Genomic DNA, 27,117 nt, shown 5'->3' with positions numbered 1-27,117 from the left:
AGGGTTTCCCCTCGTTTGCTTAGTTTTGTCTGAAATATCGCCTAATTGATACATACAATATCTAATCAGTTTTAAAGTAAGTTAAAGAACGGAATTATTTAAACAAAATTCATTAATGCAGTTTTATTTCAAACTATCTTGTTATTTAGATAAGTCAAAACTGGATCAATCACTACACAATTCACCGTTAGGTATTTTGAGTTTCTTAATCTCAATTTACCGCTTTTATTAAATATTTTGAACTTCCTAATTGATTAGAAGCCTTGCTATCTTTAAATATAAATTAACATCTTTCGAAACGGCTGAATCGTTAGGAAAACTTGTAAATAAGTTTTTAAAAATTTATATTTATTTCTTTTTCGTCTTTAAATCTGTACTTCTAAAACATATTTTAGACCATGGTAGACTATAGGGTTTGTAAGTTTCGGTCCAGTTTCATTTACCTTACCGGAATTTTCTATGTAGAACGAATCGAAACCCAAACACCGATCTACATTTGTAGTTCTACATCCTGGAACTGGAAACGCTGCATCACAATGCAAACTCATCTACTTGTTGCTTTTTATCACTTTATGTAGAAATATATATTTGTCATTTTTGTCGATACTTTATACAGAAAGATGTTTTACTCTATTACTAAACTCAACAGTCTCTTAATGACAAAGTTTCGGAGCATTTGAAAGTTAGAGTATGACCAATTCTCTTGAAACCACGGAGGCACATACCCTATGGCAAAGAAAATAATATAGTACAGTTTTTCTCTCTACCTCGCTGCAATTCTTTTGATGAATACATACATAAAACCTTTGATTTAATTCTTTAAAAAATATAGAAAAAAGTCACAATGAAATTAATTCACTTCTAAATATTTTCTAACGGCTCATTTAAATATGACCTACTTCGAATTGTCCTAATTGGGCAAAACTGAAAGACTTTCTGCATGGGAAATTATAGTTGGGAGAAAAAAAAGAAAACATGAATAATTAAAAAAATGAAATGAGAATTTAAACAAGAATATAAAAACATATCGCTTTCATTTTTGTCTTAGTTTCAATTTCAGACATGATTTCACACGATTACGCATTTGGTACTTTAATTTTCATCTTGAAGGTGAAAAAAAGTCAAACAGTAAGGCTCAAACAAAATGCAAAACGAAAAAAAAATATCAAGTGACATTTAATAAATGAAAGGGAACCCAAAATCAAGCGGAAATACAAAAAAAAATGCATTCAAATGTTAAAGGCTTGACAGGGTAATTGGACAAACAGTATAAAATAATAAAGATTACTTAAATAATATGTACAAAGAAACAAATGTAAATTAGAAACTCGGACACTATTAAAACTGGGAGCATGGACCAGGTGCCTCGGTGGCGTAAGTGTCCCCTGCCTAGATACTAAGCACCCACCGATTTGCTCATAAAATTTTACGTCCGGGGTAATTGAAAGAGGAAATGAAAACTATGACACTGTGAACAAATTGGTTCTCCTATGGTGCAGATGGATACAGCATGAAGATGGAGTTAATAATGAAAACTAAAACAAACTTTCGTAGTGATAACTCTTTTGTAGCAACTGTTTCAGAAGCCAAATTGTAAGAATTCTAGCAATATACAAATAGTCCGTGTTCTTTTGGCAAGCTCAGTCATAACGTACGAGTTTGATACGAAAACTCCATACACTTATGCTGAAGAGATGGAACTGTGGATGAAAGGAAAATTGACAATACGGGATATGAAGGCATCGCGTTTTCCCATATTGTTAGTGTGTATAAGGTGTGGCAGATGAAGAAAAAAAGTATTGCAGTATCGTAGTATTTATAACTCTTATTCTTCAGAAATAACCAATGAAATATTTGTCTTTTTTCAAAATATTGAAAGGTCAAATTTCGATGAATTGCCCAAGTAAAATGGATGGAAAGAGAGATATCTAGAGCGAAAAATTACTAAAGATTGTTTTAAAGAATTCTGTTTTTCAATTTTCAGTTTCAAATTTAGAGAAATGATGTGCCACCGATTGCTTGATTCTTACACAGATTGGTACTTAATTTGGTATTTGGTATTTTTACACATTTTACTATAATGAGCACTTTGCTCTTATCTACTTATTTACGTACTTAGCTCTTCACGGTACATTTGTGTTGTATTCTCAAATAAAACCAAGCAAAACAACTTTTTGTGCACCGTTCCATATTTGAAACTTTCGCTCTGGAGATGATCAAATTTTACTTAGATTATAAGCATTGGTTCATATTTTAAACAGGTCATACGAAATAACCTGGTTTTGAGCACACGAATTTTATACTGTTCAACAGAATGGAAAATTTTGGCTCGTACGCTGCGCTAGCTTAACCAAAAGTTGACAAAAAAGACAAACAAAACTCATCATAATGATGGGATATTTTTCTGTTGAAAATTTTTTTAAAAATTAAAGATAATTAATTAAATAAAACTAGGTATTGTTGAATGAACTACTCATCTTTGTTGTCTCTTGAAAAGATTTGAATACTTAAACATGTCTAAATAATTAACTACAAAAGGGGTTTTAGAAACGACTTCTTATTAGTCTTATTCAAGCCTACATCGAAATGGGAAAATAAGCCGTCGTTCGCTGAAAATAATTCACTTCTGAGAAAAAAAATGAATGAGATAAAGACGAAAAGTGAAATGAACAACAATGACATAAATTTTAATTTGATAAATTTCATATTCAAATTTATCATTATGTAGAAAAATAAAAATGAAAAATCATTATGTAGTGGAACAACAAATTAAAATTAATTTTTTAACTCGTTCTTGAAAACAGTAATATATATATATACATATATATATATATATATATATATATATATATATATATATATATATATATATATATATATACATATATATATATGCAAGTCATCTAAGACATGTTTGCAATTTAATGTTGCCATGAAGACGTTGAAACAAAATGTTAATAACTATATTCAGATTATGAAATTAATCATTAAACTATTTATTCTTAATACAATTTTTATTGTACTGCCTACTTAATTTTCGTAGCCAAATAGTTGATTCAACCACATGGCGCCTTTATTTATTTTATTAAATCCAATAAGCTCTGAAATAAATTAAATTAAAGAACTAGTCTAGAATGAGATCATGAATTGTCAGAGAACTAGCAAAATAAAGACAAACAAGATACGCCAGCATAAAACATTTAACGAATAAAACTGAAATTGAAATATACAAAAAAAAAGTGTATGTTTCAAGTTTTTCCGGGTGCTACATTTATTTTTTAAATGAAAAAATAAATGTGAAATCATGCAACCGAACTTTTTACTCATCGAACAGACCCTGCATTGCACTAGTCCGTAGCACTGAGCTGAATATTTATTGTGCTAGCTCACAGAAGCAACAGTCCGCAGTGAGGTATTTCATTCCACTTGCACAGATTTTTCCTAATAAGCACTCATCAATCTGCCCCGTAAATCACCCTCCACACTGTCCTAATTAGGAGCTTTTCAGGCTATTTAAAAAAAATATAAGTCGGTTGTGAAAGTAATTAAGTTTACATTGTTGCCCATGTCTGTGCAAGTTCATATTTAACTCAATTTTGTAGTTGTAAATAAATGCTCTAGGCGCATCGTGATGATACACGGAAGCCTAATTATTGCACACGGAGCAATAAATGGTACTGCAGCATGATACATTACGATCAAATAACTAGCATAGGTTCAATAATTTGAATCTGTGACAAACCCTGGTTCAGTAAAAAAAAATATCATGAGCGAGATAAGGGATCTATCAAAAATCGATACTAAATTCCAAAAGTGATAGACATGGTATGAACGATTCAAAGAGTAATCAAAGAATCCGGATTCAAGAACATAGAATAATTAAAATAATATTCACAAAGCAACAAAAGTAAATGAGCCATTAGGAATCCACAAAAAACTGGAAGCATGGAGCAGGTGCAACGGTAGGTTGGGTGTCCTCTGTTTTTTTTTCTAGACACATCCAACGAGTTGTTCTTAAAAATTCAATTCTAGGGTAGACGAAGGAGAAAGGAAAACTGTGACATATTGAACTATTCGATTCCCATGGCGCAGATGGTTACACCATAACGATCCACGAGTTTATGTTGACGACCATGAAACTTCTGTCGTGATGACTTCAAGCTTGTAACAAGATAACCCCGTTTCAGAAGACTAACTGTAAGAAGTCTAGCGCGGTACAACGGTAAAAAAGTCTGCGTAGCTACGGCTAATTCTGACATAACGTATAAATTGTGATATGAAAACTCCATAAGCAGGTGCTGAAAGGATGTTGCCACAAATGAAAGGAAAGTCGATAATACGGAATGGAAAGTCGAATAGAAATCATCTTCCAAATATAAAGAAGTAGATGTCAAATGCTAGAATTTCTGATCGTCAACATATTTATACCGTGGACGCGTTTATCAAAGGACGGTCGGCATTCCAATGAGAACAAATTGTACTCCGCTACTCGCTGACTTATTCGTTCACTCTTTAGGGGATGACTTTATAACTGATCTGATCCAAAAGAAAGAACATCGTTTAGCCAGATCATTTGATCCCAGAGTCCGCCATAAATATGAAGAATTGTATTTAAACAATAATAATTTCTAGGATTTTATACATTACATCTACCCCTAAGAAATTGAGATAAACTTGAGATTAAGGACACTCAGCCAAAGATAGACTGATCAGACAATAAGCAACTCTTCCACTGACTGATGAATTCTTGGGACAACCTGTTGGATAAAAGCATTAGGTGGACGAGCGTTTTTTTTGTGTGTGTGCATAAATGAAGGTCAATACAGTGTATCCCAAATTACCAATAAAGTATTAATTATCCATGCAATGTCATTAAACATTCGTGTAAACTATTGACATGATCTTCTTCCCTTCGTATTCAAAAGTTGGAATATAAAGATTATCAAATTTAATTATCCGGATATACGACCATTATTGACTCTTTAAATCCATATATTATGGAGAGTTTGAATATAATGCGGCTCATAAACGCAGTGATCTTGACAAGTTTATAATTTATATGAAAAGAAAAGATTATAAATATGACACGTTTGACGTGAAAATGGTTCCTAAATTTTTGCTAAATGAACAAAAAATTTCACTTTCTTCCATTATGTCATTTTTCAACATTCGTTGATGAACATTGAACTAAAAAATGAAACAACAACATTTGAATTTGATTTTTTCTAAAATACATTGTTCAGCATTATTTTTAAATTATAAAATAATCTCTTTATAGCAAGTTCTATTTTAAATCAATTTTCTAGATGTGGTTTCATTAAAGAAGATACTAACTACTATTGATATCAACATCTCCTGTATACAAAATACAGAGCCTCTTATATAACAATGTCTGGGAACCTAAAGGAACGGAACACTTACATACGAAATATTAATCTAAAACATGTAAAGATAATGTAACTTTAGTTTAAAATAGAATTTGATCCCTAAAATATATAATCAAGAAATGCCAACATATAAAACGCAGTAGATGTTTTGGTAGTAATAATTTCTTTGATAATAGATAAATAATCTACAGATTTACTGTATAATATAACATTGACAATTTTAACATTTTTACAATAAACTTTTTGCATGATTTTTTTATTATTCAAAAGAAATAGACATATAAATATACTGCTTAAATAAGTGCCCACAAAAAATACACTTGTAATGAAAAATAAAATTTACAGAAAACAATATTTTTAAGGGTTTTATTTACTCCAAAGGTTAACTTTTCATGACTATATCTGAATACTGCTGATTATCGGTGTTTAAATCTCAGCCTTTGTATTTGATTATTATATTCTTGTGTATAGTTATAGCTTAAAATAAATTCATCCAAGCACATTTATCTTGAATAGGTTTCGTTTCCAATTTACTGGTTACAAAAATGAAGGAAATCTTAAAAAGAATGCATCCAAATCTTCTTTGGTCATGAAAAATACTAGAAATATCTTGGCAAGATCTCTGATGCTTTAAGATGACTGTAATATGATGACACTGTTCATTTTATCCTTGCACCGGTACTTCATTCATTAACATCTACTCTAATTTACAAATTTAATCAAAATCTACATGTGTACTGCCCAGAATGGGAGCATTTGCATATCAAAGGTTCCTTAATTCTGATTTTCTCTTTCCTTAAAAACACCAAACAATACAAATCTTCCTTAATAATTTCATTTAATGTCTAAACGCCGCATGAAATTTTACCAAAATCCATTGAATTGAACAGATAAATAAACTTGATTAGTTGTCTTTTACAAAAAAAAAATTGTTTTTCATGTTTGTCTACGATTATTCTTATGTTGATTCCTGTTTCAATATATGTACACTAAATGTGAGATGTGTTATACTTATTTATTAGAGATGAGAGTTTATCCCATTGTATAATTTTTAAGTGTTGTATAGTGTGTCCTAAATATTTTTTGGATTTTTGTCTTCCTATGTGGTTGTTTTGATGCAGCTGGTATGATGTTACTCCGTGAACCCTTCTAATTTATAATATAAGATGAGTAATTTTATATTTTTAATCACACAATTCTTCAATTTATGGATACACATAATTTTTCACAGTTTTTTCTTAGATAAACAAATTAATTATGTTTTACGGGAACATGTCGAGAACAATAGTTCGAGAGAACACATTACTCTATGAAATCCCGACAATGATAAAGCCAGTCTTAAAAACTTATTGGAAACACACTGTATGCATGTGTTATAGACCAGTTCAGAAATTCAATGTCCGTAGTCGCGAACATCTTTGCTGCGTCGCAGCGTACCGTACATATAAAATGCGTTTTGAGAAACCAGAAACGACCTGAACAATTATAGCAATCACTGAATGCGCAGTTTCTGAATCGGTCAAAAGAACTTTTTTTTTGTTTTTGGTTATGCAAATGTATTAATATTATTCGACGTTCACGCTATTATATTAGTTTTGTTCTGCATGAACGTTTTTCTATTCTCATGTCATTTTAACATTTTACAAAATGCATTCTTCCATAAAAAGAATCCAATCCGTGATCCAATTTAATCTGTAGCTCACAGAAAGCGCTTGTTGAATTATAGAAGAACGCACAACATGCACTGTTTTGAAGACATCTAAAGGCACAGTGTACAGCTTTAAAGTTTCCTGACTTGGTATACAGGGAACTTCCTATGCAGGCTATGGAACTCTTACAGTACTTCTCACGGCTTGCAACACTTTCTGTAAAACAGCGAACAAGTCGTCAGTACTTGCTTAATTGCTTTATTAAATGTTTTGTCAACATTTTTTTTTTAAATTATATCCATGCCCTTGATTTGTTTCTTATTTCTTCGTTTTGAGCTGAACGTGTCCATTATTATATTACCTCTACGTTTACATATACATTCAGTGAACTTTTAGATCACAAGTGATTTGTAAATTTTCACTATTCGTTTACTCTTTCCATTCGAAAAGGAAAACCCAAACTTCCCCCAAGGAAAATGTTTAAATCACACCACCTGTAGGCTCCTTGGAAACCTCATTGACACTTGGTTTTCTTGGATCGACATGTCTCACTGAGATTCGAGTGAGTGATTTAACAACTTGATCGTTCTATCCTATGGATCAACTATAATTATTTAATGTATGGGAAATAAAAAATGATAATTAACTAACCTGCAATAATAGTCATGGTTTGTTGTGTCATGGCTACATCTATCGTCATCAGTTTTGATATTGGGGATTCTGTCGTTGTCAGTTGTGGTGTTATGTCCTTTCTTGTCGGTAGCTGTACCGCAGTATCTGTTGATAGTTGTATTGCTGCCTCTGTTGTCCAATGTTCTGAAGTAGTCTCTATGGTCATCATTTGTTTCGTGACCTCTGTCGTCTTCGGTTTAGGTGCCATGACCTTTGTTGTCGACTGTTGTGATGTTGTGGCCTCTGTGTGTGGAGGTTGTATCGTCGAAAAGTGTTTAGTCGCAGGAAATTCTGTCTTCATAAGTCGTGTTCTTGTAATCTCTGCCGTTGTCGCTTGTGTTGTTGCGATCTCTGTCGGATTCCGTTGTGGTGATATGACATCTGCGGTCTGTTGTGTTGTGACCACTGTTGTCTTTGGATATGGTGTCACGGCATCTGTTGTCGTCAGTAGCTGATTAGGTGTTGTGACCTCTGTCGTGGACGATTCTGTTGTTATGGCTTCTGTTGATTTTTGTTGTGACTGCGTGGGTTTTGTCGTTAGCTGCTGCGATGTAATAGTCTCTGTTGTCGTCGGTTGTGTTGTCGCCCCTGTAGTCGGCGGTTTTGACCCAGTCGTTGTCAGTTGTGGTGTTACTGCCTTAGCTGTCGATATGTGTACCGCAGTCTCTGTTGAAAGTTGTATCGCCGTCTCCTTCGTCCAGTTTTGAGAAGCCTTTGCCGTTGTCGTCTGTTTTGTTGTGACCACTCTTGTCTTGGAATGTGTTGTCATGGCCCCTGTTGTCATCGGTAACTGTTGAAGTGTGGTGAACTCTGTCGTAAACGGTTCTGTTGTTATGGCTTCTGTCGTATTTGGTTGTGATGCTGTGGCCTTCGTCGTTGGCGTTTGTGATGTCAGGGCCTCTGACGTCATCGGTTGTGATGTCTCCTCTGTAGTCAGAGGTTTTGCTGTCATGGACTCTGTCGTCGTTATTATTTGTTTTGATGTCGTTGCCTCTGTCGTCGTCAGTAGCTGTTGGGTTGTTGTGGCCTCTGTCGTGGATGGTTGCGTCGTGGATAATTCTGTCGTCGCTACTCGTTCTGTTGTGTCACCTGTTGTAGTCGGTTGTGTTGTAGTAGCTTGTGTCGTTACTTGAAATGCATGAGGAAAAGAATGATAATTGAGTTTTAGTTATGGTACAATACTTATTTCGTTTAATAGGGCTATTATATGACTACGGACCTATTCTAAATTGGTCAATTAAATTAAATTAAGTTTTTCATGTCAGGTTTGTAAGCGGTTGGTCCGATTTTATACATCGATACACTCTACAGTGTTTAACCCTTAATAATTATTCTAAACCAAAATTACTTGAAGTGTATTTAAAATATCTTTTTTTCCTGGAGATCCTCATACAGTGAAATTGACAGCATTTAACTGAAAACGTGACATGGTTGTCACTGTATGTAATTTCTTTACGATTCTTGTAGAGTGAAATGTGCGAGAACTGCACATTGTACTTTCATTACGTGGGGCTTTCACGACATATTTTCATTACTTGGTTTCAAATGATTTCACTTCTCTTTTCTTATTTTTCGTTAACATACATGAACCTTAAAGGAGAAGACTTTGTTATTGTGCAAGTCATAAATATCGAAACTAATCTATTAAATGTTCATGAAATTAAATTGAAAAAAAAAAATTCCTTTCCCTAACTAATCAATCGCGATTTATAATTAGGGAATTTGAATTTCCCGAGCCTATTGGAGCCACCATGATCGGTTGAGCTGTGACGTCACGAAGTCCGTTTGTGAAAGTAAAAAATGTAATTGATTACGATGTCCGAAGAAAGCGAGCGTAAATTTATGACTGTTCACCTATAATTTCAATCCAAAATAAACAGAAGAAGAGATTGAGGCACAACGTGTAAGCAAATGTCAGACAACATTGACGAACAACGGGATTTGTAGCCAGAAGACTACTATGTGTGAGGAACTCTAAAGGCTACTTGCGAAGAATGTTCGTGTTGCCGGTCAAAAAAACATTTTGAATATTTCTCTTTTATCATTCGTTCAAACGTAAGCTTGACAAGACACCATGTTTTGTTCATTAGAATAACAGGATCGTTGAAATATTTAAGGAATATTCTTTGTTTACATATTATTTGTAGTACTTGTATCAGTACCAAACCGACTTAGTGACGTCATGAGCCAATAGGAAGCTATCCATAAAAATCAATTAAGTCTGCTTAAGATCTTCCTTCAGATAAGAGAGTTCTGCAAGATGGCTATCCACATATATTTCAAAGATCTCCAAATTTTGCATAGCCTTGAGCATTTTACAAATTAAAGCGCATTTTGCATTAAAGGTTATTTATTTTTGTTTATTAGGGTATGATTTTTCATAAGAGCCGAACTTAATACAAAAATGGTCTTTCCCTTTACGTAATTTGCGATTCAGTTGTTCTGTAAAATTTTCATATACAACGTTTATTAAAATAACAGAAACATATTGTTTATTTCATAAATTAATTAATTTTCATTGGTTCAATGCACATGTCTTTGTATGCATTTGTCCGATCATGTGTAAACAAATGTTAGAGTATCCATTGCCATCCTTGACAGGGTTAACATAATAGTTGGCTTCGGAATTAAAACAACCCTTATTTCACTACCTGCCAACATTTAAGAGAGAAATGCGCAGCAAGAATATAATTGAAGAATATAAAGAAAATTCTTCATACTAACTTAATGATATCTGACATATGTATGGTTTTGCATAAAAACATTCAGCATCGTTCCATCCCTGACGTACCCACATTTCTATGCAATCTTCATTGACCGTGGCGGAATCTGGATTACCTGTGTTTGAAACATGATTATAACAACGTACACAAATGATTACAAGAAAAAAAATATATGTACATGTTTTTTGTGTGTGAAATAGAATGTTTTCTTCGACTTCTTAATGATATAACACTGTGGAAAAGACTGACTTAAGACAGATCAATCCCCAGATTTACACATGATCTGTTGTTTCTTATTGATTATTATTGTTTATTCAAAATAAACCGAACCCCTTTGGGACTTTTAAAGCAGTCTTTTTAGTCATGCAATCGGTAAACAAAGGTTGAGATACATTCAAATTGATATATAGAACCTTGAAAAGTGTTTGATATTCAGGGGTCGATTAAGACAGGTTTGAAACGTTGTAACACGTTTTAAGTCTCAGCCCCCAGTGCAACAAAATTTGAAAAAAAGTACTGAAGTATGGTAAAATTCTTAATTATTAAAAGGCTGTGATCGAAGTTACCATGGAAGTTCAGAATACTCTTAGGTTTAAGTATTTTACGAAAGATTTGTGCAGAGTTGCTGCCAGAATTTGGGCGGCTGTTAACCTGAATCTGCATGCACAGCAAGACACTTGCCTTCTTCAATCCTTCGGCAATATTAAATAAATCGTCCTTACAGACATAAAATCTTAGAGTAGAAATAATAATATAATAAAACTTGCCAGCTATCCAGGCGGCATATGTGTTGGTTGATCCATCTTGGCAAACATACTGTCCCTCTATCGCTTTATCATTTATACCTAGCCAAGTACTATCTTTACGGTTGCTTAAATGAAAATAGTAACAAAGAAAAGCAGTGAGCAATGGTCGCTAAATAGATTCTTCACTCCTCCGTTTGAAAAAAAAACAATGAACTTTTGACCTCCAAATTGATTTGGGTAAAAATTATAAATAGGAGTTGCACAATGGGAATATGTAATCAAGATATATTAGGAGAAGTAATTGGTAAGAAATTGGTACTCCATGTTCCTGTATTCATATATGACAAAGTCCATTTTATGCTGTGTGAAATCTCCAAATTGATTTATCTAAAAATCGAAAATAGAAGGTGCATAAAGAAATCTGTCATAAAGATTCAGTGAAAGTCTTATTAAACTGTATAAAGTGGTTGTTGGGGAGTATCGGATAACAAATTGGTACTCCTTGTCCCCATATTTGTAAATGACAAGTCCATGTTTTGCAGTTCCTAACCTCCAAATTAATTTGAATCAAATCTAACTAAAATGTGTACAAAGCAAAACGTAATAAATGTTCAATGAAAGTTTCATCAAATTACATTCAGCAGAATAGTAGGCATCACAACAAATGGATAATTCTGCGTAACAAACAGAAGTACTAGCACCCTATCACTAAATATTTTACGCCACTTTGAAAGAGGGAATATAGAAAGTTAAAAGGGAGCATTGTTGGCGTTTTAATCAGCAATACTTTAATCAAGTAACTATAAAATATAGGTACACATACAAGAATATAAGACCTGATGACAACTTTAACAAAACTCTTAGTTAAGAGTAGATTGTCATTATTTAGATTCATAGATGTTTTTGAAGTGATATATTCCAAATGAAAAATTCTTAATCTTTTTTTTTTCTGATGAAAACACGACGTGTACTATGCATGTTTTAAACGCTTCAAAAAGGCCTTTGTATTCCTCAATATTCAAATACATCCAATACTTGAGCAATTTAAAGCTTTCATATGAGTAGAAAAGTCAAGCATATTGGCATGTATTACCTCTGTATATGTACAACGGAATACCGTTAATGAAAACGCCAATATGAAGGGCAAATAATTTCCTTTTACGAATCAATTGCATATCATTTTCATTAATAAAGCTTGGCGGTTTAAACACATAGCGATCAGAACGTTCGTCCGTCTTCCATACTTTTATATCCTACAAAGTAAGTAGGGTGATCTTTGTTGCTTTAGGAGAACGAACCTAGAAGAAGGATTACAATGTTCGTCACTACATTCGGTGATTTGAATAAGCCTACTTCTTAAATTATGGACTTACTGAAAAATCTTATGTCAGTTAGGAAAATGGCAAGATGGAACGTCAATATGTCCATAACTTTAAGCATTTTCTTTCATGAACTCGTGGATCGTTAGGGTGTATCCATTTGCGCCATGAAAACTGATTTGTTAAACATGTCAAAGTTTTCCTTCCTCTTTCGTCAACCTTGAACGACTTTTTATGAGCAACTCGGCGGGTGTTTGTAGAAAAGCAGAGGACGCTTACCCAATCGGTGCACCTGGTCCATGCTCCCAGTTTTTAGTGGTCCGAGTTGCTCATTTGCTTTTGTTGCTTTGTGTGTATGATTTTAGTAACTTTGTGTTCTTTGATGTGTATGTCTGTTTTCCATGTCTGGTCTTTGTCCCTGGATTGCATTCGTTTGATTATCGCTATAACCTTGGTTCCCTTGATTACTCTTTCCTTTGAATTGGGGGATAGATTTGATGTTAATCCACTATGATATTGACCACAGTTTTAAAACTATTCTATTCTAAATACACATATACTATAACATAAGTCTTACTTATCGAGTAAAGTTTCGATATTGCTGTATTCTGCACTGTTCCTTGGACAGACAAGTTGGGAATTAAGATCTTGACAGGCTAGTGCAGCTTCATCCCAAGATTTGCCTCTCCCCGCGAAATTATAGCATATATCTCCTATTCGATCCCATCGATTAGGACATTCTTAAAATGATCGAATACACAAGTGTAAAACTGCTTTTATATAAGACAGAAAGCCAATATATTCTCATAAAAAATGGTTCCCTTACAGTAAGTATAACAATATATGCACTCAGTAACCTACGGATCATATCATGTCGGAATAATGACATAAGATGTCGAAATCATAATTTTACTTATACATTTAAGGAATGACTATTATATTCTTTCGATCTGTGAAGAAATAATATAGAATAAATAACCTGCGTAGAAAGTTATTTTCAAGAATCCAACACGGGCATTGAGGGTATTTCAAATAGACTGAAACAATATATCAGCCATTCCATATAATTTAATTTTACTAGTAAATAATTCTAAAAGGTTGATGACGCTATAGTCACATTACAAAATTGGGTCTATGAGATGATTGACATTTTTTATCACATCAGAAAGTGTATTACGTCTAAAAATAAATTATTGATAAATGTGGAAAACAAAACATGTGCGTGATAGATAAAGCAAAAATAACTTTAATGCCCCTACTCCTTTATCTAGTACTTGCGTTATAGCGATGTCGTTTTTTTCCCCGACACACCTTTTTCGATATTTCAACATTGTTTTGTCGTTATTTCTAAATACCATGTCGTATCCTCGTGTGCTCGTTATTTTGATTACGGTGTCGTAATTTACACAAACCCATGCCGTTATCATAGTGTCATCATATTTACTTTCTAAGATAAAAATCGCTTCATATCAACAGACAAGCAATGTATTCTTCGAATCTATATTCATACTAAAGTGAATCTAGTCATCAATTCGTGCTCGCACTGAAGCTAACTTATCCGTCAATGATATTTGTGAGCGGTGAGTTCAAAATTTGAAATATATTGTTTCTATGATAAAACGACAATAAGGGATAAACCTTTAAATATTTTAACAGAAATACCTTGTAGAACCTTTTAAATATTTTTTGTTTCAAATCCTACAATAAGTTTTTGAAGTTTTGAGCACTCACCTAAATCCCGACATTGCTAATCGATCACTATTCGGTCACAAATCGTATGGTATAGTCGATTGAATTAAAACTTTAAATCGAACAGATGTCGATCAAACTTCCTGATTAGTTTGATCAATGGTTTGATTAGAAATTCGTGATCGAAATATTATCAATTAGGTATTGGTTTGAAAAAAATCTTTGAAATGAAATTGATTTTGTTAATGCAATTGAATTAAAATTAAAAAAAAATGTTTTTCAGACTTCATGAATGTTGCCTGACATGTAAATTACCAATAAAAAAAAAATCGATATTTTTTACTCATCAAAATCCTAAATTAAAGTCCATAGAGAATTGTTCCTATCTAGTCGTACTTCTTCATTATACATTTAGTTTTTTCGGTTATTGACAGTACTTAATTCAACAAACTAAGAACATATTAGAGCTGTGGCATAATAAAATACTATTTTAAAAGAATCAACTCAGGAGTACTAGCCTGTGAAACAAAGAGTAACAAGTTTGTTTAGTTGTATCACTATGTAAACAAAATAAAACTAATACACATACTTAATCATTTTAATTCATTATCATATTTAAATGCCTATTATTCGAACATTGGAGCAAAATCTTTAAAACTTTCATGCCCAGGAATCCCGGGTACCTCGAATAAAATCCCTATTAAGAACTATGTATTTAAATCAAATTTACCGTTTTTTTTTTGTTTTTTTGTTTTTGTTTTTGTTTTTTTTGTGTAACACTTTTACATACTATTGCCTAAAAGCGAACAGAAAAATGAAAAAAAAAATAAAATAAAAAAATAAATAAATATAAAAAAAAAAATTAAGAGAATTGTCTGTAGTATTGCAAGTAATATTTCAATTTCAAACTTCTAAGATAAGTTATCATATAGAATATTTCTTTTTGCTAAACAGTGTTTAGGTTTATCAGAAAGAAGATATATGTATTTATTATAACATGTCGATATAAGTTATAGAGTACTGTCTTTTTTTAATCACACGAAATATTGCAACCTTAGTACGTCTTATATATATATATATATATATATATATATATATATTGCTTATTAAAAACGTGCATCAATTTAACAAAAACAAAAAACAAAAACAAAAACAAACAAAAACAAAAAACAAAAAAAAAACAAAAAAGCAAAAAACAAAACAAAACAAAAAACGACCAAATACTTGCAAATTTCGATTAATATTGAAAAGTTATAATAACCTTGGACTTGGTTTTTTTTAAATAAAAGTCGATCTGGGCAGTATCATTTTGATCTATAATACTATAATTTATAAGTATTTCGAACATGAAATTATAGTAAACTTACGTGACGACACTTTCAAGACACTGAAAAGGAGCACTATGATGATACATCTGACAAGAATGTCTGTTGTACTCATATTAAATGACTATTCTGAAACGATAGATACTAACTTTTTATCTACCTTTTTTAACATAAGTCTATATACATTTATATCTAGAAATGAAACTCAAGTATTTGTGAAATAAACTAAAAACTAAAAGTTCATACAAGGATTTGACACAATTCACTAAACCCATTCATTGCTGATAAGTAAGTGAGGTAAATGAATGCTTGAAGAAACACTGTTATGAAACATTGAAGAGTAATTATATACTTTTTTATTGATATTTTGTATGACTCATGATAAAGGTTCCAATATAACTTCCAATGTACTTAGATTATGGTAATTAGTAATAAATAATTAAAATTACCATTATGATTTCTTTCTCCAGAATTAAAAAGAACACAAAAACAAAAACCAAAAACATTTTTAATCAACTCATGAAACAAAGGATTCATTCACGACTCTGATAATCAAAGTTCAGCATGAAATTATATTATTTCATAACGAAAATACTTGCAGAATCCAATCTTTATTATGGTTAATTTAATTACATGATCATAGTATGATTAGTTGTCTCACGAAAGATGCACATAACAACGATTTTGATTAAGAAAATGTAAAGGAAAATTAAGAAATAAATCACGGAAGCACCATTTTATCACTGTCTTACCATAGCCTGACCATTTATGCCGGATTATTTTACCCCGAGCGAAAGCAAAAGGACAATAACGGTACTTTTTTTTACATTTTCGTGACCTATTACGGCAACCCGCCATATTTGTCCACATTTGGCTGTACACTTTACGCTAGCTATGTGAGTTGAAATGGTCGCTAGTGAAACTTTGCTTTGTATTTTTATTAATAATGAAGGAAAGGGCGAATTAAGTAGAACGATGTTAGGTATGACAATGGTCGTTTGCATTACAAGGTTACAGTGTTCACACATTAATAAGTACAATGTTTCATTCATTGACGATTGCTATTGTTTGTTTTCATACATAAAGGCGCATGTGGCACGTGGCGAGTGCTACAGAGTATGTGTGTAAGTGATTGTACGGAATATATTATAACTTTTCTAAAACATAACTTTTAATATCTTTATTAAATATGAATTTGATGTTCATTCACCGACTAAATTGAATGAAAACAGCGGTTACACATGAAAATGTTACGTGTTTCTTTACATCATTTAAGTGGACAGTAACACACACACACACACACACACACACACACACACACACACACACACACACACACACACACACACACACACACACACACACACACACACACACACACACACACACACAAGCCACGCCCAATAAGTCGCATGCTGCTTATACAGCAATCAAAGAGGTGGTCTCAAAGCCTGTTAAACACGTCATATTAGAATGATCAACATTAACTTTATTTGTATCGAACTTTTCCGTGTCTTTAGAATCATAACACAACTGTGGGAATAAGCGGTCTACTATTAACATAGTTTTCTGAAGTGCTCAATGACAGGAATCGGTCGACACGAAACAAAATCCGAAAATATTATAGGCAAACAATGACCACCCTCTTACATGTTTGGGGTCGTGTCTGGCGACGGATAAAACATTAGAGAGAGATGGATGTACGATGTCATACTCCATAGTTAGCAGTCAATTACATCGTAGTGACAACGGTATATTTGAAGCGACGGCTAGCTTTCCCTAGCTGGAAATTGATTAAGTGAAGTTTTATCTTTAATAGCGCTAGCATTATTCAAGAAAATGCAACTGTTGTTGAAATATTCTTTATAATTCACAGCTATAAGCAAAATCTACATGGATAAGGGTGATTTCGGTAAAAAAAATTTACTCTAATCTATTAAAACATATAATTGGATGGTACTGGAACGGAAAAACATACTGTGAATGTTTAGCTTATGTTACAGTTTATTCATATTGGCCCATTTCTGCTTGATTTGGTTGTCAGTTTTGTAAACATAATATAAGCCCCCACTTCTACGTAAACCAAATATATTTTTTACTAACCGTGCATTATTTAAATTGCATTGATGACAATCCAATAATAAATTATATTTTCTGGTTTGTTATGTCTCATGGGAAGTCTTTTTATGTTCTTTCTCAAACATAATTGCATTTAAGGAAATTTAATATACTAATACATCGCAATTAATTTTGTTGTAAAATACAACTTTTTGTAAGAATCTGGCAAAATGAAGAAAATCAGAAACATGCACGCCAAAACCCAACAATCTAACGATATAATTTCACTCAAATATGCTTTCTCTATTTGAAAAGACCATCATTTGATCACTGCATCAGTAGAATTGCTCAGAAATTTGTCTATAGAATGCTAGAAAATGATGTTTTTGAAAGAGTTATCTGTCTTTGAAATGTTCATTTTCCATGAATTTCAATGAAATCATAACTCAGGTTACCAAAGTAATATGGACAATCTTGTCTTTTTTTCTTGATTCTGATTCTGATTTTGCAAATAGTTAAATTAAACTTTCAAATTGGTGTTTTTTATATCATGTTTCACCGACTGCCTAATTCTTACTGACACTGACACTGACACTTAAAAGTCCAAATGATGCAAACACACAAAATGTTATAAGGAGTGCGGTAATTTTTTTGTGTATTGGGAACCACAATCAAATTTGTAAAAAAAATCGAAACTGAAGTTTCCGATATCACGTTATTAAATGAAAATCCAAGATATTGCTTATAAATGCAATCATACATTTTGTACTTTATCATCAATCTTCAAACTCACAATATAAAAGCCTTAGTCAGCAATATACCCATTACGTTTTTGCAGATATGATGTTGGAAGTTATAATAATCATACAAGCAACTAAGTACAAGTTTTTTCAGAACTTTGACATATCTTAAAATTCAAACATGTAGATTTAAACTCACCAACTAAATCCTGCGTTTACGCCAATAATGACCCCTGTATAAGCAATTAACTCTGTCCCTGTCGCTTTCTAATTTCAAAATAATGTAAGAAAATTTGCAATTTAAAGGGAATCTGTTTCTCATTTAAATCAACAGAAATATTACTAAAATTAACTGGTACATGTTAAAAAAAATCTGCCGAATTCATGGATGATTTTATTTACAAAAAGCTACAAGAATCGCCACGGCTTAATCTGCTATATTCCATATAGTTAATTACATTTCAATGCTTTTTGCGTACAGGCAGAAATCGAATTTAACGTTTTAGGACCCATCAGTAGAAGATATAATTTCTTGTTGCATGATCATCTAAATTTAAATAGTGTCTGAAATTTTAGAGATTTAAAGGAAAATATAGTATATAAAAGTTATTAATCCGGTTAATTCACGATGATATTCATTACAATTAATAACCAATGGGTCAATGTCACTGTTATTGGACCAAAGACCCCCGAGTGCACTCACAAACCCAGCGGTCAACCTTGTCTGACTCTGTATTATATCATATGTTATTTATCAAAATTTGCATTGTTACAAATTTCAAAATCCATAATATATCGAGACTTCATTCCTTGTACGTCTTGAATACAATTAGTTTTGGATTTAGATCATCCTATGCAATTTCTAACATAGATGATGATAGGTTTTTCATTGAAACACATATACAGTATATCGAAGTAAGCACTATAGATATGATTGATATAAAAGTACTTTAACTTAAATTGGGATGATTTTCTTTATGTATATAATATTAATATTAAAAACAATCATTTGGCATTCTATTTTGCAGGAGTGACTTAAACAAACTGAATACTTTAATATGAATGATCTGAAAATTGATTATCTACGCAATAAAATCGATAAAACGAGAACAAGATGCCATTGATTTTCTGTGTCAGAATGGGTAAAAGCTGTGAGGTCTTCAATTTTTAAGCGCATGAAAGTTTCAAGTAGACCAACGAGTGCTCAATGCTACATCAGTTTTCAAAGACCCCGATGTAGCAAACATATTGTCTACTATACATGACAAATATGTTGTAGTACCAGCGGACAAAGCCCAAATCAATATTGTTTTTGTCTGCAAACCGTATTACAACTAATTTTTACTATTGTAGAAAATGATAGCAGTGATAAGACTCGATAGTGAAAAACCATAAATCTGTGCTACCCTCTTTTGGTCTCTCTACCAAAGACAAAAATTGTGATCTGTCGTCTATGTACTGGATTCGTAAACTCCACAAGAATACATACAAACAACGCTACATAGCTGGATCTGCAAAATGTACCCCAAACCTCTTTCGAAACTTTTAACGTCTGTATTTTCTGCTGTCAAAGAGGTCATCCAGTCCTACCACGGCACTTGCTACTCCCGTTGTGGTATTAATGCAATGAGGATCCTGAAAAATTCGACAAATCTTTTGTAAACCCTCAATTTAAGATTATAAGTATACAATAACATTAAAACCTATAATTTTTCTACCCTTTATACTATTATTTCCTATAATCAATTAAAATTCCGACTCACAAACATTATACATCGTTTATTCTCTAAAAAGACGGTACACCTATATACAAATATGTATTCTTCCAAATATCCCGAAGAAGATGTTTACAAAATGCTGAAATTTTTGATCGACAACATATTTGTCACGTGTGGTGGACGCTTTTCTCAACAAACGGTCGACATTTCAATGGGATTAAATCATGCTCCCTTACTCGCTGACATATTCCATCACTCTTATGACTCTGACTTTAAAGCTGGTATGATCCAAAACGAAGAATCATCGTTTAGCTAGATCCTGTGATCTTAGTTAGATCCTGTGATCTTAGTTAGATCCTGTGATCTTAGTTTTCTTATGTAGATGACGTATTATCGTTAAACAACACATGTGGCAACATCCACTCAGTACCTGCGTATAGAGTTTTCATATTACAACTCATACGTTATGCCAAAGCTTTCCGTAACTACGCAGATTTCTTGTATCGCCCCAGACATCATTCAATTAGGCTTCTGGTTTTATGGTCGTCATCATATACTCGTGGATCGTTACGGTGTATCATGAAAACTGATGTGTTCAACGTGTCATAGTTTTCCTTTTCTTTTTCGTCTACACCCGACTTGACTTTTTATGATCAACTCGGCGGGTGTATCTAGAAAAGCAGTGGAACTTACCCTACCGCTGCCGCTGCACCTGATCCATGCCCCCATTTTTTAGTGGAGTCCGCTTAGCTCATAAACTTTTGTAGATTTGTTTGTATTTTTTTTGTTATTTAATGCTTTTTGTTGTGTGTGTCAGTTTTCCCTGTCAAGTCTTTGTCCCTGAATTACATTATTTTTATTTCCGTTGGAATCTGGGTTCCTTTAATTACCCTAGGAATCGTTTTGTTGTTTGTTTCGTTTTTAATTTCATTTTTTATACAAAGTATGAGTACTACGTATTTCTATCTAAGTGAGCCTTAAGATGCATTTTCAAAAACAATATTGTCCAGATTGTGCTCATTAACTTTTGTTACTTTGTATGTATTATTTTGATTACTTAATGTTCTTTGTCGTGATTGTCTGTTTTCCATGTCTGGTCTTTGTCCCTTGATTGCATTCTTTTTATTTCCCCTAGAACCTCGGTTCTCTCGACAATTATTTTAGCGTAATAATTCAAAATGTTATGATAACCATTTAAAAATAGAACACAATCAGGATTGACCATAATTAAAAGCATTTTAAGCATACGGTTATAACTGTACGAATGATTCCTTGAAGACAGTAACAATTTAAATAATCTCTTGAAGACAGTAATATTTTAAATGATTAATAATGTAAAGCTGTCAGAGGATTCAGACTTACACTGAAAAAAAAGTTTCTGTACTTTGAGGATACAAATTATTCTTTCTATACATAGATAGAAAATAAAGAGCACAAATTGAAGTATTGTAAAAATATTAGTCAAGAAACCTGATCAAATATGTTGCCTAAAAAAAGTTCATTAGTTTCGAAAAGTATGAAATATTATTACCACTATAGGAAAGACTGTAAGTTAATTTCTAAAATAACAAAGTTAAGCTCTCGCTTCATTAATTTTCAAAGACTATCGAAGACTTATTATCCATAATTAGAACTTTTATATTTATATATATTAATATTGTAAGTCACGCTCTTTATTGTAGAAACAGTTACACTCATATTTCAATTAGTATGCTCCTTAGAAGAAAATATCTAAGTTTATAGAAATTTTACAAATAATGATCGTTTTCGTAGTTACCTATACAGCCAAATGTGCCACATATGATAATCATATGGTGCTCGATTCATATGATAACCATATGATAATCATATGGTAATCATATGATTATCATATGATATTTAACATATGATAGTCATATGATTATCATATGATTATCATATGTTAATTTTGGCTTGAAAAGATATGACAATCATATGCTTGTGAAAAACATATGATTATCATATGGTGCTCGATTTATATGATAACCATATGATAATCATATGGTAATCATATGATTATCATATGATATTTAACATATGATAGTCATATGATTATCATATGATTATCATATGTTAATTTTGGCTTGAAAAGATATGACATTCATATGCTTGTGCAAAACATATGATTATCATATGGTGCAAACGATATGATTCTCATGTGTGACACATTTGCCTGTAGAAATATCTTGTTTTATCTTATGTTACTTTGTACATATCAATGTTAAAAAGAACAGATAAGGTGAAACGTAACAAAAGCACCAGCGTATAATCTTGATCCAAAATAGCCTTTTTTAGGGTGTGTCATATATTATAGAATTTTTACTATTCTTATAAAGACTGCTACTTAATTCATTCTTCGTTTAATTTGGGCCCTATTCATTTGTTTTTATTTGTGTTCAAACATGCTTAAATTTTAGATTTTTGTATGCAGTTTGGCATTGTCTTTGTGTTGTTCCCGGCTTTGTTCTGTAGAAGAAATTCCATCATTTGCTTCTTTTTGTCCTAAATATCGTCTAATTGTTACATTGGTGTTTACTCAGTTGAAAACTATTTGTCGCACGGAATTCTTAATACAGATTTTATTTATCTCTCTTGTCACTTTCCTAGGTAACTTACGAAATCAATCTCTAATGATTGTTCTGAAAATGAAATGATCGTTTGGCATATTGAGTTTTGATACTTTATCTCATTTACTCTTTTTTTATTAAGTATCTGTTGTTTTAATAACAGTAAAGAAATATAATTTTTCTCGTCCTTTAATCTGTACACCTAAAACCATCTATCATGAATAAATGCATTACAGTTTGCACTGCAATCTCTTTACCCCGCCTCATTACCCTTAATAATCAAAATTGTTACGGTTATAAATCCCTCTGATTTTAACATCTTATAGAACACTGAGAAAAACATTGTCACAATTACTTCCTGAACAATATGATATTTTCAAACGGCTTTTTTTTCAAATATAAATGACCTAAATGTACTGCGTTCAAATTATTATTATCATTTTCATTCAACATGTTTCGCAAACCATCTCCTAAAACGCTCGTGAACTGGTCATAGCGTTTCGGCAGAAATTCTCCGATATTTTTCATTTTCAAAATCATTTATCAAAAAAAACATTTGACAACTCGCATGCATATAATTCGTCTAGGACTACTTTTCTGACGTTTCCGATAGGGCATTGTTATACATAGCAAGTACAAGGTATTGTAAGTTTTTCTACAAACCGTACTTTTTTTATTTTACATTTTGAAGAAAAAACATCTAACCAAAAAAAAAAACAAAAAAACAAAAAAACAAAAAACAAAACAAAAAACAAAAAACCCCAAAAATGGTATTTGACTTGATTTGTATCAAGCACTTTTATCGAGCATTTCTGTTAGTTTGCTCTCTTTGAGAAAACCATCGTATTTTTCTAAATGCACACAAATTCCAAGCAAAATAAAGTGTTATGGCATTGATCAATTTTAAAAACTTTGCACAGAAAGTCATTAGAAAATTGCACTTAGAATTAAAAGGAATAATTTTAACAAGGTTATACGAAATGACCAGGCTGCAGTCGGTTTTCACGGTTTTTGACTGCTCTAAAGAATAGGAAGTTTTTGACGCTAATGCTGCGCTTCTCACATGCTGATGTAATTTATGCATCAATCGAATAACATCCAAATAACAGAAACGGGAATACAAAATTCCATGTTGTGTGAAATTTGGTAATTTTCTGTACACAAATTTTGAGGGTGGTAAATAGAACTGTAAGGTTGTATAATGGACGTAGTTGTATGCTTCAAAGGAAATCAACATGAATTAGGGACAGAGAGAATAAACATGAATCAGGGACAGAGAGAATAAACATGAATTAGGGACAGAGAGAATAAACATGAATCAGGGACAGAGAGAATAAACATGAATCAGGGACAGAGAGAATAAACATGAATCAGGGACAGAGAGAATAAACATGAATTAGGGACAGAGAGAATAAACATGAACTAGGGACAGAGAGAATAAACATGAAACAGGGACAGAGAGAATAAACATGAATCAGGGACAGAGAGAATAAACACGAATTAAGGACAGAGAGAATAAACATGAAACAGGGACAGAGAGAATAAACATGAATTAGGGACAGAGAGAATAAACTACTTTTTTTTAAAGTTGACAATTAAAGCAAAATCAAATCAATTAAAAACATGTCACATGATCATAACTACTCATTTTTATTGATTCTTGAAATAATTTGATTAGTATTACTACTAAAAAAAGATTTCATAAACTATTCCTTATTTTAAGATAGCCACATACCGATAAAATATATCCTCTTCAAATCCAATTGACGTCCAGATAAATGAATCTTTGCTAACGGAATAAACACTTCACTTCTGAAAAGAAAAGAATGAGATGAACAAAAAACGTGATTTTTTATATCAAAGGAATAGCTTTTAGTCAGGTAAGCTCAATTTTCATGCTGACCATTATGTTGAAAATTTAAATTTAAATTCATTATAACAAATTAATATCATTTTAACAAGGTAGTTCTAAATAGTAATAAATATATATGTAAATCATCTAGGGCATGTATTGCAACTTGTTGTTACAATGGAGACGCAAAAAAACAAACTATAATTACTTTATGCAGATAATGAAATAAGTCCGTAATCTATTTATTCTCAATGCAAGTTGCATGATGTAGACGTATAGATTTCCTTAGCCAAAATACTAATTTATTCATATGATTCTTTTATTAATTTGATTGAATCTAATAAGCTGTAAAAATGAAAATTGATATCAATAGTATACATTGTCAGAAAACTAGCACAATAAAAATCGAGGGACGACAGCAAAAAATAGTATTTATCGATTACCATTAAAACATTAAAAGATAAATAAATGTCATATCTTGTGTCCGACATCGATGCCGCATGTTTTCTCCTTTAGTCTTTAATTTTGTGGGTCTACCAATCATTTCCTACTTTTCTCTTGCTCATACAACCTCCATTGCATGAAAAAAGTTTTTTTTTGCAGTGATATTGTTCTTAGAATTTTGAAAGAGTAATCAAGGGAACCAAGGTTATAGCAAATATATAGAATGTAATCAAGGGACAAAGACCAGACATGGAAAACAGACATACACAACAAAGAACATAAAGTAACTAAAATCATACATACAAAGTAACAAAAGCAAACGAGTCACTCAGACCCCACTAAAAAACTGGAAGCTTGGACCAGGTGCACCGATAGGGTAAGCGTCCTCTGCTTTTCTAGAAACACCTGCCGAGTTGCTCATAAAAAGTAAAGTCCGGGGTAGACGAAAGGGGAAATGAAAACTATGACAAGTTGAACAAATCAGTTTTCACGGCGCAGATGCATACACCATAACGATCCACGAGTTCATGATGACGGCCATAAAACTTTTGTAGTGATGACTTCAATCTTGAAGCAAAATAATCTTGCTCCAGAAGCCTATTTGGTAGAATTCTAGCGCGATACAAAAAGTCTGCGTAGTCTCGGTAAGCTCTGGCATAACGTATGAGTTGCGATATGAACACTCCATATGCAGGTGCTGAAGGGATGTTACCACAGATGAAAGGAAAGTTAACAATTTTAAATGAAAAGTCATCACGTTTGTCGTAAAGTTTGGTCATTAGTTTTCCTTTACCATCGATTTCTAAGGGTAGGTCAAGATATGAGGCTGACTTCACAGTGTCTGTAGTATCCTTTATCTGAAGTTCTTTTGGGTAGATGCGATGTATCAAATCCCCAAAATTAGGATTGTTTAAAGATAATACGTCATCCATATAGAGGAAACTGAGATAAAAGGATCCAGCTAAACGATATTTTTCTTTCTGATCAGATCAGCTATAAAGTCAGCCTCATAAGAGTGAAGAAATAGGTCAGCAAGAAGAGGAGCACAATTTGTTTCCATTGGAATGCCGACCGTTTGTTGAAAAACGCGCCCACCGCACTGGACAAATATGTTTCGATTAAAAATTCCAGCATTTTGTAAACATCTTCTTCTGTATATTTTGAGGATGATTCGGAATTATTTCTTACAAAGTATGAGGAATCTCTACCAAGAACTATATATATGTATCTAGGTGTACCATCTTTTTAGGGAAAACAACGATGTATAATGTTTTTCAGTCGGAACTTTAACTTAGTATGTGGAATAGAAGTATACAGTGTTGAAAAATCATAGGTTTTAATGCTTTTATATTCTGAAAATAGTCCTAAACTGGTTGTCTCCAAAAGATCTTTCGAATGTTTCAGGATCCACATTGAATTAATACCACTACTGGGGTAACAAGTGTTGTGGTAGGACTGAAGACCCTCTTTGAGAGCTGTGAGTATAGAAGTTAAGTTTTGAAAAAAGGTTTGGTGGTACATTTTGCAGATCCAGCTATATAACGTTGTTTGTATGGATTCTCGTGGAGTTTAGGAATCCAGAACATAGACGGTAAATTACAGTCATCGTCCTTGGTAGAGAGACCAAAAGGGGATAGCACAGATTTATGGTTTTTGACAATTTTGTCTTAGGAGTGTGTGGTACCAGTATAGGTCTTATCACTTCTATTATTTTCTACGTCAACCTCTGATAATAAACATTGGATGTAAAACGTTTTGCAGACAAAAACAATATTGTTTTTGGTTTTGTCTACTGGTACGACAACATATTTGTCATGTATAATAGACAATGTTTTTGCTACATCGGGGTCTTTGAAAACTGATATAGCAATGGCACTCATTGACCTACCACTTAAAACTTTCATTCGTTCAAAAGTTAAAGACCTCACGGCCTTTAACCACTCTGGCAGAGAATCAATGTCTTCTTGTTCTCGATTTATCCATTTTCTTGCGTAGTCCTCCATGACTTCTGTAAGAACATTAAAGTAATAATTCCAATTTATGGAGCGCGGTTCACGGTACATGGGACCTTTAGAAAGGATATTACGCAGAGATTTGTTCTCAATGATGGTTAAATCTCCTGTAACGACGTGACCGGAAGGATCATATTTGAATGGAGAGTTTTTGCAAGAACAGTTAGTTAGTAAATAAAAACAAGAACCATGTGCAAT

The 27,117-nt window shown here is 32.4% G+C and overlaps 1 protein-coding gene across 1 annotated transcript; it reads right to left on the bottom strand.

Moving 5' to 3' along the window:
- Window positions 1-6,583: 6,583 nt before the first annotated feature.
- LOC148627890 (uncharacterized) lies at window positions 6,584-15,634 on the bottom strand. The gene is made up of 6 exons (XM_088581203.1): window positions 15,553-15,634; window positions 13,074-13,236; window positions 11,199-11,302; window positions 10,433-10,546; window positions 7,688-8,836; window positions 6,584-7,252 (listed from the first exon to the last, which is right to left on the bottom strand). Exons 1-6 carry the CDS (start codon window positions 15,623-15,625, stop codon window positions 7,020-7,022), a joined length of 1,836 nt encoding a protein of 611 aa, XP_088437329.1. The 5' UTR covers window positions 15,626-15,634; the 3' UTR covers window positions 6,584-7,019.
- Window positions 15,635-27,117: the final 11,483 nt, after the last annotated feature.

Source organism: Perna viridis, chromosome 1 (assembly GCF_037379345.1).
Source record: "Perna viridis isolate PV_CMFRI_1.1 ecotype Kerala chromosome 1, ASM3737934v1, whole genome shotgun sequence".
NCBI lineage: Eukaryota > Metazoa > Mollusca > Bivalvia > Mytilida > Mytilidae > Perna > Perna viridis.
This window is presented reverse-complemented; position numbering and strand designations above follow the sequence as displayed.

What these genes read in the sequence shown, in the direction of transcription:
- LOC148627890 (XM_088581203.1), bottom strand. Translation starts at nt 15,625, where the DNA reads ATGAGTACAACAGACATTCTTGTCAGATGTATCATCATAGTGCTCCTT. An exon ending in ATATGCCGCCTGGATAGCTG is followed by an intron (nt 10,547 to 11,198) that starts GCAAGTTTTATT and finishes TTTCAAACACAG; the next exon opens with GTAATCCAGATTCCGCCACG. An exon ending in CATATGTCAGATATCATTAA is followed by an intron (nt 8,837 to 10,432) that starts GTTAGTATGAAG and finishes ATGCATTTCAAG; the next exon opens with TAACGACACAAGCTACTACA.